This window comes from Tenrec ecaudatus, chromosome 14 (genome assembly GCF_050624435.1).
Source record: "Tenrec ecaudatus isolate mTenEca1 chromosome 14, mTenEca1.hap1, whole genome shotgun sequence".
Taxonomy (NCBI): Eukaryota; Metazoa; Chordata; class Mammalia; order Afrosoricida; family Tenrecidae; genus Tenrec; species Tenrec ecaudatus.
Window position 1 is genome coordinate 117,149,536 of NC_134543.1, and position 18,388 is coordinate 117,167,923.

Genomic DNA, 18,388 nt, shown 5'->3' on the forward strand with positions numbered 1-18,388 from the left:
GGTTGTACACTGGTTCACATGAGGGCTGGAGGCACAGGGAATCCAGCGTGGATGATACCTTCAGGACCAGGGGTGTGAGGGGCGATGCTGGGAGAGTAGAGGGTGAGTGGGTTGGAAAGGGGGAACTGATTACAAGGATCCACATGTGACCTCCTCCCTGGGAGACGGACGGCAGAGAAGGGGGTGGGGAAGGGAAACTCCGGATAGGACAAGATATGACAAAATAACAATCTATAAATTATCAAGGGCTCATGAGGGAGGGGGGAGCGGGAAGGGAGGGGAAAAATTAAAAAAAAAGAGGACCTGATGCAAAGGGCTTAAGTGGAGAGCAAATGCTTTGAAAATGATTAGGGCAAAGAATGTATGGATGTGCTTTATACAATTGATGTATGTATAGTGATAAGAGTTGTATGAGCCCCTAATAAAATGTAAAAAAAAAAGAAAATGATGATGGAAATGTATGTACAAATATGCTTGAAACAATTGATGTATGAAATATTATGAGCTGTAAGAGTCCCCAATAAAATGATTTAAAGAAAAGAATGTTTCTGTAGTAATTAACAGGCAACCAAGTGTAACACCATTGTCCGTTGACAACCAATATCCTTCGAGTAGCTTTGTTTTTGATTGGTAAGGTAATGTGGGCGAAAGAGGAAGCCGTCTGCTCCCATAAAGATTTGGTCTTGGGGCCCACAGGAGCCGCTCTATCCTGTCCTATAGGGTTGCTGAGTCAGAGTCAACTCCATCGTAATGAGCTTGGGTTTGGTGGTGAAGTCAATCACAACATGTTTCCGTGTAAGGGTTTGTAATAAAAGGGGATTTCAAAAGGTTCATAAAATGTGAATGAAGAGATGATGATGGAATTTATTAACGGATAATGGGATTTTTAAGCCGCCTCATACATCTGAGTGTGAAGAGGTTGCTTGACAGTTTCTCGTTTCCCTTGTTCCCTAAGATCCTAGAACCTAATGAGAAATGTCTTCAATTCACCTGTACAAGGTGTCCTTTGCGGTGACTAGCTGAGGAACGAGTTCTAGGCTACACAGACATGCTAGTTGCTGGCCCTTCGAAGCCCTGAGCTCTGCTGGTCTAATTATAACATGGTCCTAACACTGCTGAAATCTCAGGGAAGGTACAATTGCTTTCCAATAACTGCTCCCCCGTTGAATCTCTCCCAAAACATATCCTGGCACTGGGATGGCTTGGTCAACCTCTAGTCTTGATAGGCTTTTTTATATTTCTCAGTGTCTGCATTCCCCAGGCCATTGTCCTCCAATCTCACGCACAAGCAAACAAAAAATACTGACAGACATTTGAGCAACACATCAGATATTTCCTGAATATGCTGGCAGCACAGCCGGATCTCTTTCTCAGCACTCACTTGCTCCTTCTGCTAACCGCCCTCCTGACCTCAACACATTGCCTGCCCACACCCAGGGACTCTGCTACGTCTCTTCTGCCTAAGCAGCCTCCTGGTCTGTCCTGTTCCAGTGCAGAGCGAGAGAGGGCCTCGCACGGTGAGGCCTTCTAACAGGGAGCTCTAGAAGGCCGAGCCAAGGGCTCCTATTGCTCAAGCACCTTCTAGAAATAAGCCACAAACGCTGGCTTGCTTTCTACACAGAAGCTTTGGCTTTTGTATTGTCTTATTTTTGGCGATAGGGAGGGGGATGAAGAAGTGACTTTGTTTAATGTTGGAACAAAGACTATGAATGTGGATCATCATAGTTTCTCACAATTTCTAGACTTTCTGCTTCCTTCATTTCATTTCACCAAAGCGCCTATACTTATTGATTCTATAATTCTAAGCTGAAAAAACAAAAGGCTATAGCTTTTTTCTCTCCTTTTTTTGGTAAAAGAAACAATCTCTTTATACACTGGCACATTGGCTTACAAATCTATCCACCAAGGACCGTGCCTTGTGTATTAAAAGAAAACTAGCCACTGCCAGCGACTGGATTCCAACCCATGTACCTTGTCTTCCACACCTGTCACCTACCTTTTATAACATTTAGCAAACAGCTTGTGCTTGCCATCTCTGCTTCCTGATCTGTTTAATTCTTTCTTCAATCTGCCGTCTACTGCCATTATTCTCTTTAGCCCACTTGTGCTTTAAGTCAAGGGTCTTCTAATTGCCACATGAAATGAAACCCTTTAGTTCTCTGTAGCTTCTTATGCTCCCTCCCCTTGATCTCCATGCTGCTGGGCTTTCCTGGTCTCTGCCTGGCCAGCTGCTCTTTCTTGTTGTTTGTTGCCCTTGAGGTGGCTCCCAACCCATGGCGACGCATCCACAGTGGAACAAAGTGCTACCCAGCACATGGTAGGGCGTGGTGGAACTACAGGGGTTTTCATTGGCTGGTTTGGGGAAGCAGATGGTCAGGCTTTTCGGCCTGCTCTATCGCCAACGGAAAGGTTCTCTGCAAACAGTGTCACAGCAAAACACATCAGCCCTGATGACACATGGTGGTGACTGTGTGCGAGGCGTACTGGGCAAGGGATCCAACCCAAGTCTCCCTTGTGAATGGCCAGGACTTCACCATATAGACAGCAAGGCCTTGTGGCCCACTCTTGTCTCCCCTTTATCACTGTCCAGTCTCACCCAAGTTGGTCTCTAGGATTCTGGTCTCCCTACCCTGCTTTTCATACTTTCATGTGTTCCCTGGATCAGTTCTTCCAAATCTAAAGCTTCAGCTAAATCTGTAACTCTCTATCTACCTGGCCAGTGGTCACTTCTCTCTCGATCCCCGGTCCTGCATTTCCATCTGCCTTACTTGATAGCAACAAGACCAGCCTCTTGGTATCAACTTAACGAAACATGATTTCCTCTTCCCCCTCCCAATCCTGTCCCTTCCCTTCTCACCTGACATCCTTATGACATCACTGTTTACCCAGTCAGCCAAGTTAAGAAAACTTGGATTCATTTATCATCCACGGTATCACAAATATTTATTTTTAATAAAATGAGCACTTTGCACTCCTCTGTACAGATTTCCACTGGTCTCTGTGGTCTAGTATCATGACACACACTTTCTTCTGCATGAAATAGGAAGCCCAGTGGAAGGCTACACTCACTCTTCTAGCATATTGCTTTCCCCCACATCCCTAAGGTAGTCTATCTTTGAGTCACACAGAACAATTTACAGTGGGAGATTCTTTAGACCTCTCGCCTTGTACATTATGCTTCTGCTTAAAACAGCCGTTCTTAACTGGGGGTGCTCTGCTCTGCCACCAGGGACAGCTGGCAACACTGGGAGACCTTTACTTGTTATCACAAATGGGAGTAGGAAGGGAAAAGAGCATGTAGAGGCTACTGGCGCTGGCAAACATCTTCTAATGCGCAAGGCCCTACTCACAACGAAGTAGGCTGCTGCTGTTGTTACGAGCTGTTGAGTCCGCTTTGAGTCACCATGACACCTAAGTACAGCAGAATGAACCTGCCTCGTCCTGTGTCATCCTCACAATTGGTATACTGAAGTCCACTGTTGCAGCCACTGCGTCAAAGCCATTACCAAGAATCTACCAAGAACCTACTACCCATATCTACTGTGATAACTCAAAACACTCACTGCCGTTGAGTCCATGCTGACTCATAGTGACCCTCTGTGGGTTTCTGAGACGGTACTGTTTACAAGTGGGGAAAGCCCAGTCTTTCTCCCTCAGAGCTGCTGGTGGTTTTGAACTGCCGGCCACGTGGATTGCAGCCCAACACGTAACTATAGACTTAAACAATCACCGACCTGGGGTCTAAAATGTCAACAGGGCTGAGACTGAGAAACCATGTCCCAGGTTACTCTCCTCCATTTCACAGCCTGGTTGTCTCCCAACTCACCTGTAAAGGCCCAGCACAAATGTCACCTCCTTTATGAAGTCTTCAAGCCTTCCTCTACCAACCGAGTCCTCTACGCCAGACCAGTATCTCTTTACCATCAAACTACAATCCACTGCCATCAAGTTGATTCTAATTTATAGCATCCCCAGGACATCATATATCTTATTGAAAAAAAAAAGTGTTTTGCCAGATTGTTTCTATTATTATAAGGATACAATGATAATGAGTACACAATGAGTAGAGCGTGTGTTTTATTCATTTTTATTCCCAGTGCTTGGTACCTAGACCAAACCAAATCCACTGCCATCAGGATGATTCCAACTCATAGCCACCCCTCGATAGCAATGGTCCTCAACCTTCCTCACGCCGCGACCCTTTCCGTTGTGGTGACCCCCCAACCATAGCATTATTTCCATTGCTACTTCATCACTGTCATTTTGCTCCTGTTATGAATTGGGCGACCCCTGTGAAAGGATCGCTCGACCCCCAGAGGGGTCGTGACCCACAGGGTGGGAACCACTGTTATACAGGGTTTCTGAGACTATAAATCTTTATGAGAGCAGTCTCTGCTTTCTCTCAAGGAGTAGCTGGTGGGTTTGAACCACCGACCTTACATTTAGCAGGCCAACCCTTAAACCATAGCACCACAGAGCTCCTTACTGCGTGGTCCAGGGTCTGGTGAATACTAGGCATTCAAATGTATACTGGATAAATGAAGAAAATATATTGATTGAAAAGTAGAAAGTATTTCTGAAGTAAACAATTCAGCTCTATGACATTAACAATTAACTTATCAATTCTTCAGTTCTATGGAATCTATATGCACATATAAACATTTCTCAATAAATTTCTAAAACTGGTTGTATCACAGTTCTGTATTCATAAAAATTGTAAAAAGCATCTACAAGAATGTACAGTGTTGCAATGATGAAACATACAACTTTCCTCTAGTTCCCAAATGCTTCCTCCCCAACCACTATCATAATCCCAATTTTACTTTACAAATCTGGCTGGACCATAGGATATACACTGGTACAGATAGGAACTGGAAACACAGGGAATCCAGGATGGATGTTCCCTTTAGGACCAGTGGTGAGAGTAGCAATACCGACAGAGTGGAGGGAAGGTGGGGTAAAGAGGGGGAACAGATTACAGGGATCTACATATAACCTCCTCCCTGGGGGACAGACAATAGAAAAGTGGTGAAGGGAGACGTCAGACAGTGTAAGATATGACAAAATAATAAATTATGAAGGGTTTATGAGGGAAGTGGGAGCAGGGAAAGAGGAGGGAAAATGAGGAGCTGATGCCAGGGGCTTACATGGAGAGCCAATGTTTTGAGAATGATGAGGGCAATGAATGTACAAATGTGCTTTACACGATTGATGTATGTATGGATTGTGATGAGTTGTATGAGCCCCCAATAAAATGATTTTTAAAAAATGTACTACTATAATTAAGAAGCACTGGTAGCACAGTGATTAAGCACTTGCTGCTCATCAAAAGGTTAGCGGTTCAAACCTCCCAAGCACTGAAGAACAACGAAACAAATTACTAACATGTACAATTTTGAGATTAGTCTTAAAGGCTTTTGAAATAATCGATAGATATTTAATATTCTACTCACATGCTGTTTTTAGGTGCTATAGTCGGTGACCCTAAGTACAACAAAGGAAACACGGCCTGGTCCTGCGTCGCCCTCGCTGTTATGTCTGGGTCTAGTGCCACCGCCGCCCTGCCAAGGCCATCTACCAAGAATCTACCATCAAGAGCCACAGACTTAAACAATTTGCTTTCCTGGGATTAAGTGACAGATAATGAACAAAAAGCTTCGTAACTGAAAGGAAAAACAGAAAACCCAACTTTCTAATAAAAACCTGTACGTAACTGAAATAAGAAAAGTATGTACCAGTGTGGGTGGATGCGAAGATGTTTTCAATAATAGGATAATGAAATTTCTAAGCATCCTATCAATATTTCGAATACAGAAAACACCAGCAAAGGGCAGTGTATGTGGAAAAAAGAGGAACTATTATCCATATTTTAGAAATCGCAATAGTAATAATTTCTGTAACTGGATTAGAAACACCTTTGCTTCTTAAATTTTTTCTTGCTAGAGCTGACAATTTTATAGAAAAAACTTAATACACAAAATACCTATTTTTAGACCCCCCAAAAATCATTATACAACCTCGACAAAAGTCGTGTGGCATTCCAAGATGTATATATAATAAAACATATGTGCCAAGTATTCCTGTTCTTTGGTATGCCTGGAATAAACATTATCTCGTATTCATTCTAAATTGTAAACACAGGTCAGCCTGCGTCCCAGATGGAGGTAAAAGTTCTCACTAAATCTAAAAAATTAGCCATTAATGAGCTGTTGATTATAGAGAGCTAGAAACCTGATACAATGCTCTTAGAGATTGGAAGCTAAACACGTGGGAAAAGAATCTGTAGACCTCTCAGAGCTTTAGAAAGCAGGTCTGGGACCAAAGCAGTGATTTAATTTCACGGCTGCTCAGTACAGATAGCTGACATTACTAAACGCTGCTCTAATATCAGCCTGTTAAATGTGAATCCAGACTCAGCATATCAGAATACTAACCCAGACTAACTGGAGTCATGGGAAATATTTTGGGAGCTGTTTATTTATAAATGAGTTACAATATACCACTATAATTAGATTAATATATAATTATTGATAAACACGGGGTTCTTTCTAAAACTCTACTCTCGTTGCCACCGACGTGCTTAGAAGAATGTAATGCTACTATTTTCCTCTTAAAACAAGTCCGTGGCGTATCACTAATCAATTCAGTCGCTTTAGATCTAGTGTCACTGAATGTAAGTGCCACTAGACTGATTACAAAACCATCACACAGAAGAGTTGTTTGATCAATAGGAGGAGGAATAATTTAAAGTTCCCCAGTAAACCACACACTTCATTATTTTATAATTCAGTACATTACCAAGGCAAACAAACAAACCAACAAACACCAGAATCTACACAAGGTAGGCATCAGGTAGTCACAAAAATTTAATCAAATTAGCTTACCTAAATTAAAAAAATTCTAAGGTGTATATTCTTAACCAAGCAAAAATAATTTACTCATATTAAAAATATATACTAAAAATAACCTTTTCCAAAAACATCAACAACAAACTATAACACTGCCACCGAATAAACTACTTTAAGAATATTACTATAAGTATTTCTAAGTGAGATTTTCCTTTTGGACTAATCATAATTATTTCAGCATGTGCAAAATAAGTTTGCAAATCAAACTAGTGTTATGTTTCTTCATATTAATCATTTCATTGCTTTCTTTTGTGGAGAAAACAGTTGAATGATTTATAATCTCCCTAAAGGTAATTTTTTTTAAAAGCTTTTTGAAATAGAAATAGCAATTCTAAAGCACAGATCAGAACTTGAAATCTGATCTTTATTTATTCTCTGTAATATGTTCCTTGTATTGGCATCTGGGCTACTGGGTAACAATAATAACATTTATCAAATTTCAAAACAGAGAAACCAAGCTAATAATTACCTAATATTTTATTTACCTAAAGCTATCTGACCAGAGTGTTTCATTTTTTAACCATTACTATATATCAGTGATATAAATACAGTGATAAACAGATACATGTACTCATTACATACTATCATCTAGAACTGATTTAGACAGGCTTTTTGGTTTGTTTGTTTTTGTTTTTGATTTAGAGAAATCTGGCTGAACCTTACAAATACAGAAATTTTAAAATTCGACTGAAGTTCAAAACACTCAATATTTTGAGAAGGTCAAATTGTTTAGGTTAAGATTCATTTGAATTACATTATTACTGCAGCAAAAAGTATCAAAACATCAATTATGAATAAGGCAACTAGGAAACTCTAGATGCCTAGCAATTAAAAAAGCTCAAAAATGTAAAATTTAGAACTCAACCTATTGAAAGATTGAGTGACAATTTTCGAAAGCCTTCTGAACTGGTGGCTGAAGAAAGAGGGTGGAAACAAAATTCCTGTGGTTAAGAGCACATACACATGCAAATGCCATCTATTTCCCTCAGCTTTAAACAGGAACATTACAGTTTATCAGTGATCTAGGAGATACAAGTCTGTCTGTAAGGCAAGTATTTGCTCTACGTTCATCCCTAACAAGATCTTCCCATCTTTCTATGTGTCTCTGCTATTTAACACTTTAAATAAACAGTCTACATTTCAGTTTATTTCATGACAACTAAGGTGAAAACACAACGATCATTTTCTAAAGTAAAAACAGAACATAGAATTAGATATTAAAATGCCAGGCCACTTGAAGGTACAGATGCCATGATAAAATGGTATGAATTTAAAGCATCTTTTAAATTAATGCTACAAAAATGTTTTTGTGGGCTTAAGTTACTTAGTAAAGTTTTTTTTTAATTGTACATATTTTTACACGGGCAAAGTGAAAACAACACAGTAGAAAGCTATTCCTCAGATATACCAATATAAAGTAAGTACTACAAAATATTTGCTAGCAAAGAACCAGAAGAGGGTGGAAAAGTGCTATCTAGGAGAATAAATTTTAGCCAAAGAATTCATTAAGCTGTTCCAGTATAAATTACCAATGACCGAGACCAAAGAACCTTACCTTTTGAGACTGCTTCAGAGAACTGGATAGTGCATCTGTGACATCTCTGTGGTTGTCTCTCGATACATTACTAACTTTACCTTCATTTCCAGGTGCAAACTTTATGAGCAGCTGAGATGGTCCCCCCTTGGAACAACTGTGCTTAAGGCTGGATAAACAGGAGACATTTGGGCATGTTGCTCCTAGTGATATACTTCTCTGCAAAATGGCCTGGCTCTTGTTTACCTGTGAATTTGGTCTGCTGATATTTATTTGATAATCTCTATTGGCGTTGGCTGGCAGACATGCAGACGCCCTATGCCTGCGCCCAGTGCACTCCGAATTCGCAGGAAGCTTCATGTCCGACAGCTCTGGCTGACGGTCACCACTGGCAGTCTCACAGTCGCAGGCGGCGGCTTTCTGCTGGCTGAAGTGCACGGACACGCGAGCATATCCTTCGGGCGCCTTGTCGCAGACGGCCTGGTGTGGACTGTTACTGGAAAGAACAGCTTTCTTCTGGAACGAGCCCTTCTTGTGAAGTGGCCTGATGTCCCTTCCTTCTCCAGGAGCACAGATCATTTTAGACAAGCGAAGCCCGTTGACAGCTGTTGAGAGGAATCCCTTCGCACTAGTCCCGTCTTCCCTGGGCACGGTCTCGCTGGGGGAAATGGTGAGCTGGTGTGAGGTCTGAAAGGACCCTTTGCTTGCGAAAGCACCTGTACCTGCGGGCGACCTCGGGGGGGTGTTTGAAGAGCTCCTTGGGAAAATGACCAAGGACGACGACCGTTTCAGTGGAACCTTCGAGTTCCTGCTCACTGGACACTGCATGATGTCGATCCCACGCTCCAGGTCATCCCGGACAAAGGGAACGGTGCTTGCCCTTCTCGGGAAAACTTCGCCCGGGGCAGTATGCCTGCTGGGCCCGCTCCGGTCGGAGGTGGTCTCAGCAGGTGAGTTGCCATCAATGCCAGCATCGTCACTTGGTGGGAAAGTACCACCGCTGCTGTCGCTGATGACACTGTTGGTGCACGACCCTCCACTTGTGATACTTGTGCATGACCCATAATCACTACCATTGCTGCTATCGGATCCGTTATCACTGGTCGGAAAGGTACCACACACGGCAGAAAGGTGACCATCGTTGGCGGAAGTCAGTTCCTTACCAACCACGGTATTGCTCTCAACGCCTGCCTGCAAGACGCACGGAAGGGAAGCTTCATCCCCATCGGTCCAGACGCTGCTGGGGTGAAGCCGCCCACTGTACCTTGTTGGCTGTAGTGAGATCTGGAGGCAGCTGCTCTTCTTGCCAACATTTTCCGAGGAGGAGACAGACGATCGTTCGTGAGACTGAACGTTTTCCTTTATTAAAGGCGCGAGGGCAGGCTGCCTGCGCGTCAGCTTCATTTGCACCACGTTGGACGCTGAAATCTGCGTCGGTCTCTGGAAGCACGTGTGAACACCGCCATCCAGTTCATCTCCGGAGCGTTCTGACAAAGGGTAAGTATTGCTTCTTCTGGCTGCAAAGTGCAGGCGTAAGCTTTGTGCCATTTGTCCTCGTTTCCAGACATGTTAAGGGCGGAAAGTCCTAGCGGAGATCGCTGTCCGCAGACAGGCTCGAAGCAGCTGCTCTGCATGGGAGGAAAAACTCATCTGTGGTACCGCAGAGCTGTGAAACAGCAGCCTTTACTCTTGGTACAACATTAGACACGGGATCGCCCGGAAAGAAAACGGCGATCCACGGCCCAGGCTGACGCTCCCCAAAGGTCTTGAATCGCTTGTAGTCAAAACGCCTTCACTTACAAAGCACTTGATTTCCAGCGACCTTTCAGCTGAGCTCAGCGGCAGCACACTGACTCAAACACTGCCAACCTTGTTTCAATTATACCTTCTCCGATTTGCATGAATGAGTTACACAAGAACAACAATCTTCTAGCATTTCAAGTTGAAACAGTATTTTTTCACTGCCCCGCTACTAAATGAGCGTTTAACTCTTTGAATCTCGTTTAACTCTTTGAATCTCGGTGCCTGGGTTTTCTCCCACTAATATTTTTACCCAGAGGGATAGAATTACAGGAAGTTGGTAGGAATGAAACTCCGTGTAATTGAGTATCAAATCAAGGATTGGATTTCCAAATAGTTGACATACAAGGTACGGTATCCAGTCAAGTCAGTTAATGTAGAAAGGAATATATACGGTTAATTAAATTTTTTTTAAAAAGTAAATTCTCAAACAGCTAAAAATGTGGAAATACAAAAACTAGGAGGTGAACTAAAAACTGTACCATTCAAATAGACAAACATTTTCACTTCTAAGATATTCATTAGAAAAGGTGAAACTTTAAGACGCAAATGATAAAATCAGTACAGTAATACTTTTGCAAAAAATTGAGCTTAAGACTGAACAAGGGGGCGGGGGGGGGGGAGGGGAGAGTTTAAGAGAAGCTGTCACCAAGCATTTTCTCCTGTAATTTTAAGACCTTTCCCAGCCAAGTAGTACAGTCTTTAAATGATGCCATTTATATTTTGACTATTAGAACTCTGCCAAGAAATAGGCTAAGCAAACATTCCATTAAAAATATATGCAGATTAGGCAGAAAAACTATACCCCAATATAGTTTGAGCACACAGAATATTTTATTCCACTGTCTCTGCAATTCATGCAGCTAAGAGAGTGTTGTGGTAAGAAAAGAAGTTTAAAAAGGATTTAACACATCAAATAAACAGATTTCAATGCCAATTCTGTTCTGCAAAACTGCCAGAGCTCTTTGCTGGCCCCTACTGGTGCGTCGAAACAATCCTTCTAGCTGTTTGGTATCTATAGAGAAACACAAGCCATGCTGCATATTTCTTGATATAAACAGAGCACATCTTTGTTTACATTTTTGAGTACCGAGCCCTGCCCTAGAGGTGGAATTACTTACTACTACCGATAAAGCTCCTCCAACAGTAGACTGGTTGTCCTTTTAGAGGTTGAGATATTTGTATATATACTTTTTTTTCTACTCTGTATTTATTTAACCTTTCGTTTATTTTCAGTTTACTGGGTAATAAAACTTTAATATTTTAATTTCTCTTCCAAATGTCATAGACCAAGGTTGGTATTCTATTTGAAAGCAACAGATTTATTTTAAAATAATACTCTAGGGTATATTTAAACCCCTTACCTGAATTTTATAGTTGGAACTCCAGTAATAAATATATACTGGCCCATTCATAGGAAGGTAAAAAGTAAAATAGTTCAGTTGTTTATACCACATGGTACTACACCCAAGTTGTATTTTCCTAAGTAAGATTTTTTTTTTCTGAAGCAAAAGCAAATATATAAAATATATACTTGTACTTTTTTTCAACGGCTTAAGGTAAATCTGCTTTCGATCACAATTTTCTGAACTGTGTTTTTAATTACTTATGATGTGACAAGCTGGGAAATATGGGGATTTATTAAATGATATTGTGACAAGAATGAGATAGTACTATTTTAAAAAGGTGTACAGCGTTTATAGACTTGGCAATAAATTGTTATTTTGGTTTCACAACACCCCCCCCCATTTTTTATTTCATAGGTTTCTGTAAATATCCCTTTGCTATTCTTTTTTTCTTCAGAACAGTCTTGACCTTTTTGCTCTGCCTTCAAGTGACTTCAACTTTCCTTTCTGGGATTCAGTTAGCGGTCTAATCACTCCAAGAATGGATCATTTTAATAAGCTCATCAAAGATCTCTAACTGCTTACATCTCTGACCTAAAGCCATAAGCGAGAGGCATGTTCCCCTGCTTGTTAACATAAAATGCTGTCTTTGGCCAGGTGAATGCTTTCTCTTTGGCCAGCTTTACTACGAACATCGATTTCATGTCCCCCTAACTAGATGTGAAAAACTCCAGAGTGTGAGGACCATCCTGCAGGCTTCATGCCGAGCACAGACACTCGCTACACTCGCGGTCGTCCAGTCGAGTCTGACTCACAGTGACCCTATAGGGCAGGGTAGAACTGGCCCTGTGGGTTTCTGAAACGGCAACTCTTTACGGGAGTAGAAAGCCTCATCTTTCTCCCATGGAGCAACTAGTGGTTTTGAACTACTGACCTTGGCTATCAGTCCAACGTGTACCCACTGTGCCATAAGGCATTGGGCACGGGGCACAGAGTAAGCACTAAGTAATACCAGACAGGAGGCTGGCTGGCTAGACTGGCACACCCCCCGTGATTGCCTTTGGTGGTAGTGGTGGGTGCTTAACTGAGGTTGGTTCTGCTGCTACATGTACAGAAATATTAAAAAGCCCTGCAGCTGGATAATAAAGACTGAAACATTTGCAGAAAGGGATCCAAGCCCCTCCTCCAAAAAGAGGCATTGGGGTTGGTAAGGTAAGAGGAACATGTCCATTTCCTAGAAACTCAGTGCGGGTTTAAGTCCTAGAGGCTGAACAGCTCCTGTTGCTGACTGAGATCTGGGACACCACAGGCTCCGTCACACAAGTTGCCTGCAGAAACCAGGTAAAATGTAGGTCCGTAGGCCAGCAGCTCCCCTAACTCAAGTGGCGAAGAGCTAGACAGTAAGAGCGTAGTGGTAACCTCTTCAGGAAGACTCTATTCAAGACCCACAGAATTTCAGAGTCTGGAGTGAAATAAGGCGATGGTTTAGGATTAGATGGAAGCTCATGGCCCTGAGTTGTGAGTAGCTTGGGAATTTCAAATATGGTGTGAGTAGGTTCTGAGTAACCCAAATAATTGACGAGAACCTTGAAAGCCAAAGACTATTACGCCAGGGAACAAAGCAAGGCATCTTCACCCAGGGCACAGAAGCCATCTAAATCTTTAGTAGCTGGCTGTGTGCAGATAAACGTCTAAGGCCAGTGACAGAGACACCACCAAGCCATTCTAAAATGGTCCATAGCAGTCCCCAGGACCACCAGTATGACCACCAGGCCGGGACTACATCTTATAATCCTCACATGGAGGGAACATGGCACATACAGTCCACCCCTTTCTCAAGGGCATGTAGCAGTTAGCTGGTAAAATTTCTCCAGAAGATAAGAAGTCGTGTCTGCTTGAAGTTTATAGCTGCGCTCTGCTCTTTACATCTCCGATGAAAATTTTCTAGGAAAAGGATATGTTCTTAATTTCATTGTGAATACTACAGGGGATTAAAGGTCGACTGACATGGTGCCCAGGTCACTAATTGCTACAAAATTAGGTCTTACTCAACCAGTAGCTGTGGTCTTTTAGCATATCTCAGGTGATCTATGCATCTCAACCAACTGCTAGAACTAGCAACAAGTCAGTGGACCAGGAAGATGACACACACCACCCTGTGTTAATGATCTCTCGCTTCCCTTTGCTGGTAAAGTGAGCTTCATGGGAATGTAGCTGTACTTCTAATGATCAGCAGAGTACGTTAACACTCCAGACACACCTTAGTTAATGCACACACAAAAATAGGGTATCACAGAGTTATAAATATGTTACATTTGAATCATGAATAATTTTCTGAGTGCTTCACACTTATTTTATTTTTATATTTATCACAGAGAAAATAGTTATCCTTATTTTTTAAACAAGAGAAAATATTTTTAGAGGAAGTGAAAAACTTGTCTAGGGTTATAAGCTAATGTATCAGAGCAGAGATGGGGCTACAAATAGGTCTTCTGACCCCTTGGTGTGGCAATATACAATATCATGACTAATGTTTTTGTGTTGTTCCTGCTTTTAGTAAAAAAATTTATATGTTACACTTATCAATCTGGAAACATCCTATTGTGAAACCTTTCATGATCCAGGGGCCATCAATAGTCTCATTCTCTCAGGTTTCTTGGGACATGGCTATCCCAATTTTAGTACATGCTTCTGCTTAGAGAAGACCTGTATAATAAGTCTATGACTCTGAAAAAACAGGCTTCACACCTCACCAATCTTACAACCAGCATTCAGAGTTCACTCGGGACCTATCTGCCCCAGATAATTTTATCAAAATTCCTGCTAGCTCAAAATATATTTTTTTCTCTTGAGTTCAGCTCGCCTTCCATTACTGAAAACTTTTTCAGGACCAAATTATTTTCTGTTGATCAACAAAGTAACAAAAAAAGTAAAATTAAAACTAAATAAAAATAACAAAAAATAAAGTAAATAAAAATAACAGAAAATAATTTGGTCATGAGAGAGCAAATATCAAAGGCAACTTTTTTTTTTCTACCTTCCAACTTATCAAAAATAAAAAAACTAAACCTGTTGCCTCTGACTCCATTCCAATTCAGAGTAACCCTATAAGACGAGTAGAATTGCCCCACTGGGATTTCCAGGCTGTAAATCTTTGCGGAGGCAGGTTGCCTCATCTCTGTTTCACACAACAGCTGGTTAGTTCAGACCAACTTTTCAGTTAGCAGCTGAGCACAGAACCACCCACCACCAGACTCCTCTCCATCTCAGCAGGATACTCCTAAAATTTTAATACCTGCTCAAGAAAGGCTAAGGGACCAAAAAGTGTATGACAATTGGTATGTTGAGCATGGAGTGGTCAGAACACACTAAAGTGACTGTCAAGAAGGGCTAGCTGCAGCCAATTAAGCAAGCTGCAGACAATATATAAAAAAAACCACCCTTAAAACAATAAATCAGGTCGCCAACAATACAGTGACAAAGTCTTGTCAGCATCAGTTAACAAGCAAAAAACACACTGATAACATGATCCAGAAATTCAACTCCAATAAAGAAACTCAGAGATACCTTTGTATAGGTACCTATAGACATACTTAGGGTTAACAATGGATAGAAAATAGCAACAGACTATTCAAATATCTATTCAGGAGGATAAGTATATAAATTATGGTCTCACCAATGATGGAACCCTATGAAAAGCTATTGTCAGTAATGAAATACTCTCACTGAAAATGTGTCATCATGGGACAATCTCACAAATACACGATGCCAAAAAAGGACAAAGAGCATATTCAGAATGATGCTGCTTGATAAACTCAAAAATATGCTAAAGGAAGCAATCGATTAGGGACACAGACATCCATGACAAATTATTTTGCAAAGCAAAGAAATGGCAGACACAGTATCAGAAAAGTAGCTACTTAAGGACTTGCACCTGGGTAGGTAGACAGGATGAGTTTAAAAGATTCTGGTGATGTCCTAGTTCTTAAGCCGAGTAATAAGTACAGATGTTGTCTCATTGTTTAAAATAAGGACTTACAAGGCTTCTTTGGACATAGGATATAGTTTTATGATTTTAAAAAACACACACCAATACTACGTTTCATCTGGCGCCATCTAGAAGGAAAACAGATTTGTACAGACAGAAGAAAAAAAGAAACCAACCCCTCCTCTATATAAAAAAGCAACAAGAAACCCCGTCGCTTATCTGTTCGGTAACGTAATCATCAATGGCTGTCATTGATGATTATACTCAGCCTTCAGAAATTAGATGGCCAATCAGGGAAAGAGTCTCCTTGGCAGCAGAAAAGCCCTGCTGCTTACTACGATGCTTGCTAATAAATAGATTTTGTTTGTGCTGTTTCAGTTACTGGTCTCAGTGATTGTGGGTGTTTTTTTTTTTCTTCAGGGAACAGCAACACATCTGATGTGTTCTAACACTAAAAATGGATGCTTTCTTCAAAATCCAGCTTCTTTGTTAAAACTGTTTTCTTTAAGGTTACGTGTGTGATAAACTGATTGTTTTAACACCTATCACTGTTTTGACATCTACTTGCTCAAACCCTAAATGTTTAAAATGCAAGATGTTGAGAGAGCTTGAAACAGGATCCCAAAGAGACAAAAGGTGAAGGACAGGACTTCAAAGCTGTCTTTAGGAATTACAACTATTATTTTATAAAAATAAAATCAAGGTTTTCCTTCGACAAGAGCTGGAAATCCTTTCAAAACTCTCACACTCACTGTCATCAAGTAAATTCTGACTCACAGTGACCCTAGAGGAGAGCGTAGCCCCGCCCCCTGTGGGTTTCTGAGACTAACTTTATGGGTGTAGAAAACCCCATCTTTCTCCACGGCAGTGGCTGGTGGTCTTGAACGCCTGCCCTTTAGGTTAGCGGCCCAGCATGGACTCACTGTGCAAGTGGAGTTCCTGGGAATCCTTTAGAGGACTTGATGTGCTCATCCCTGCCATCAGTCGGAGGAGGACTGAGCTCCTCTGGGAAATAGCATGTTAAGAGGGTAGATGGGATGCTACAACTGGATACATGTAAGCTCATGAAGAGTAGGGAGGAGGCATGACCAAAAGATATCCTGGGAGAAGGCACTCAGAGTCTTCAACAACAGACCTGGGTGCATGGATGAGTGTGCAAAAGTTAAGATTTCTGTCACAACATGCCTTGAATGAGAACATATACAATGGGTTGACAGTTAAGAGTTGACGGAGGGGGGAGGGGCGGGGGGTTGCGGGGGGAGAGTCAAAGGGTAGAAAGGAGGGAGGAGAGAAAAAAAATTCTAAGTGACCATTTTCTTTTTAAAAAAAATAAATCAATCATTTTATTGGGGGCTCATACAACTCATCGCAATCCATCCATCCATCCATTGTGTCAAGCACATTTGTACATTTGTTGCCATCACCACTTTCAAAACATTTGCTTTTTACTTGGACCCTTGGTATCAGCTTCTCATTTTTCCCTCTCTCCCCCCACCCCCATGAATCCTTGATAATTGAAAATTTATTATTATTTTTCCATGTCTTGCACTGTCTGATGTATCCCTTTACCCACTTTTCTGTTGTCCTCCCCAAGGGAGGGGATTATATATAGATCATTGTGATCCATTTCCCCCTTTCTCCCCTACCTTCCCCTTCCCCTTCTGGTATCACTACTCTCATTATTGGTCCTGCTGTTCTGGATTCCCTGTGTTTCCAGCTCTGATCTGTACCAGTGTACATCCTCTGGTCTAGCCAGATTTGTAAGGTAGAATTGGGATCATGATAATAGTGGGGAGGAAGCATTAAGGAACTAAAGGTAAGTTGTATGCTTCATCGGTGCTATACTGCACCCTGACTGGCTCGTCTCCACCCCAAGACCCTTCTGTAAGGGGATGTCCAGTTGTTTACAGATGGGTTTTGGGTCCCCAGTCTACACTCCCCCTCATTCACAATGATGTCATTTTTTTGTTCTTTGATGCCTGACACCACCTGATCCCTTCAACACCTTGTGGTCACACAGGCTGGTGTGCTTCTTCCATGTGGGCTTTGTTGCTTCTCAGATAGATGACCGCTTGTTTATCTTCAAGCCTTTAAGGCCCCAGATGCTCTATCTTTTTATTTAAATACTTTTTTGGGGGGCTCTTACATCTCTATCACAATCCATACATTCCTCCAGTGTGTCAAGCACATTTGCCACCATCATCATTTTCAAAGCATTATTTTCTCACTTAAGCTCCAGATATCAGCTACCCTATTTCTTTCCCCTCCCTCCCTCCCCCACCCATCCTCCCTCACGAACCCTTGATAAGTTATAGATTATTTTCCCCATATCTTATATCGTCCTCCATTGCCCCTCACTCACTTTTCTGTTATTTGTCCCCCTGAAAGGGGGTTCTAGGTTAATCCTTGTGACCGATGCTCCCTTTCTCCCCGTACCCTCCCCTAATCCTCCTGGTATCTCTACTCTCCTTGTTGGCCCTGAAGGGTTTATCTATCTTGGATTCCTTGTGCTGCAGGCTCTTATCTGTAGCAATGTGCATGCCCTGGTCTAATCCATCTGATTTGTAAAGTAGAATTGAGGTCATGATAGTGGGGGAAGGAAGCACCAAAGAGCTAAAGTAAAGTTGTATGTTTCATCAGTGCTATACTGCACCCTGACTGGCTCATCTCTTCCCTGTGACCGCTCTGTGAGGGGATGTCCAATTGTCTACAGATGGGCATTGGGTCTCCACTCCATGCCTCCCCTCATTCGCATTGGGTATGGCTTTATCCTGGGTCTTAGATGCCTGATACCTGATCCCATCGACACCTC

The 18,388-nt window shown here is 41.8% G+C and overlaps 1 protein-coding gene across 3 annotated transcripts in view; it reads right to left on the bottom strand.

The window, feature by feature from the left end:
* The window catches only part of NEDD4 (NEDD4 E3 ubiquitin protein ligase), a 124,811-nt gene that overhangs the window by 67,305 nt on the left and 39,118 nt on the right, over positions 1-18,388 (bottom strand). The window contains exon 1 of one of the 3 annotated variants that reach the window (XM_075531838.1): positions 8,464-10,262. The exons of the other annotated variants lie outside the window; for them this stretch is intronic. Within the exon in view, the coding sequence (XP_075387953.1) occupies positions 8,464-9,990 (1,527 nt within the window). The 5' untranslated portion in view covers positions 9,991-10,262. Of the gene's footprint in view, positions 1-8,463; positions 10,263-18,388 lie in introns of those variants that run through there. 3 annotated transcript variants of the gene reach the window in all.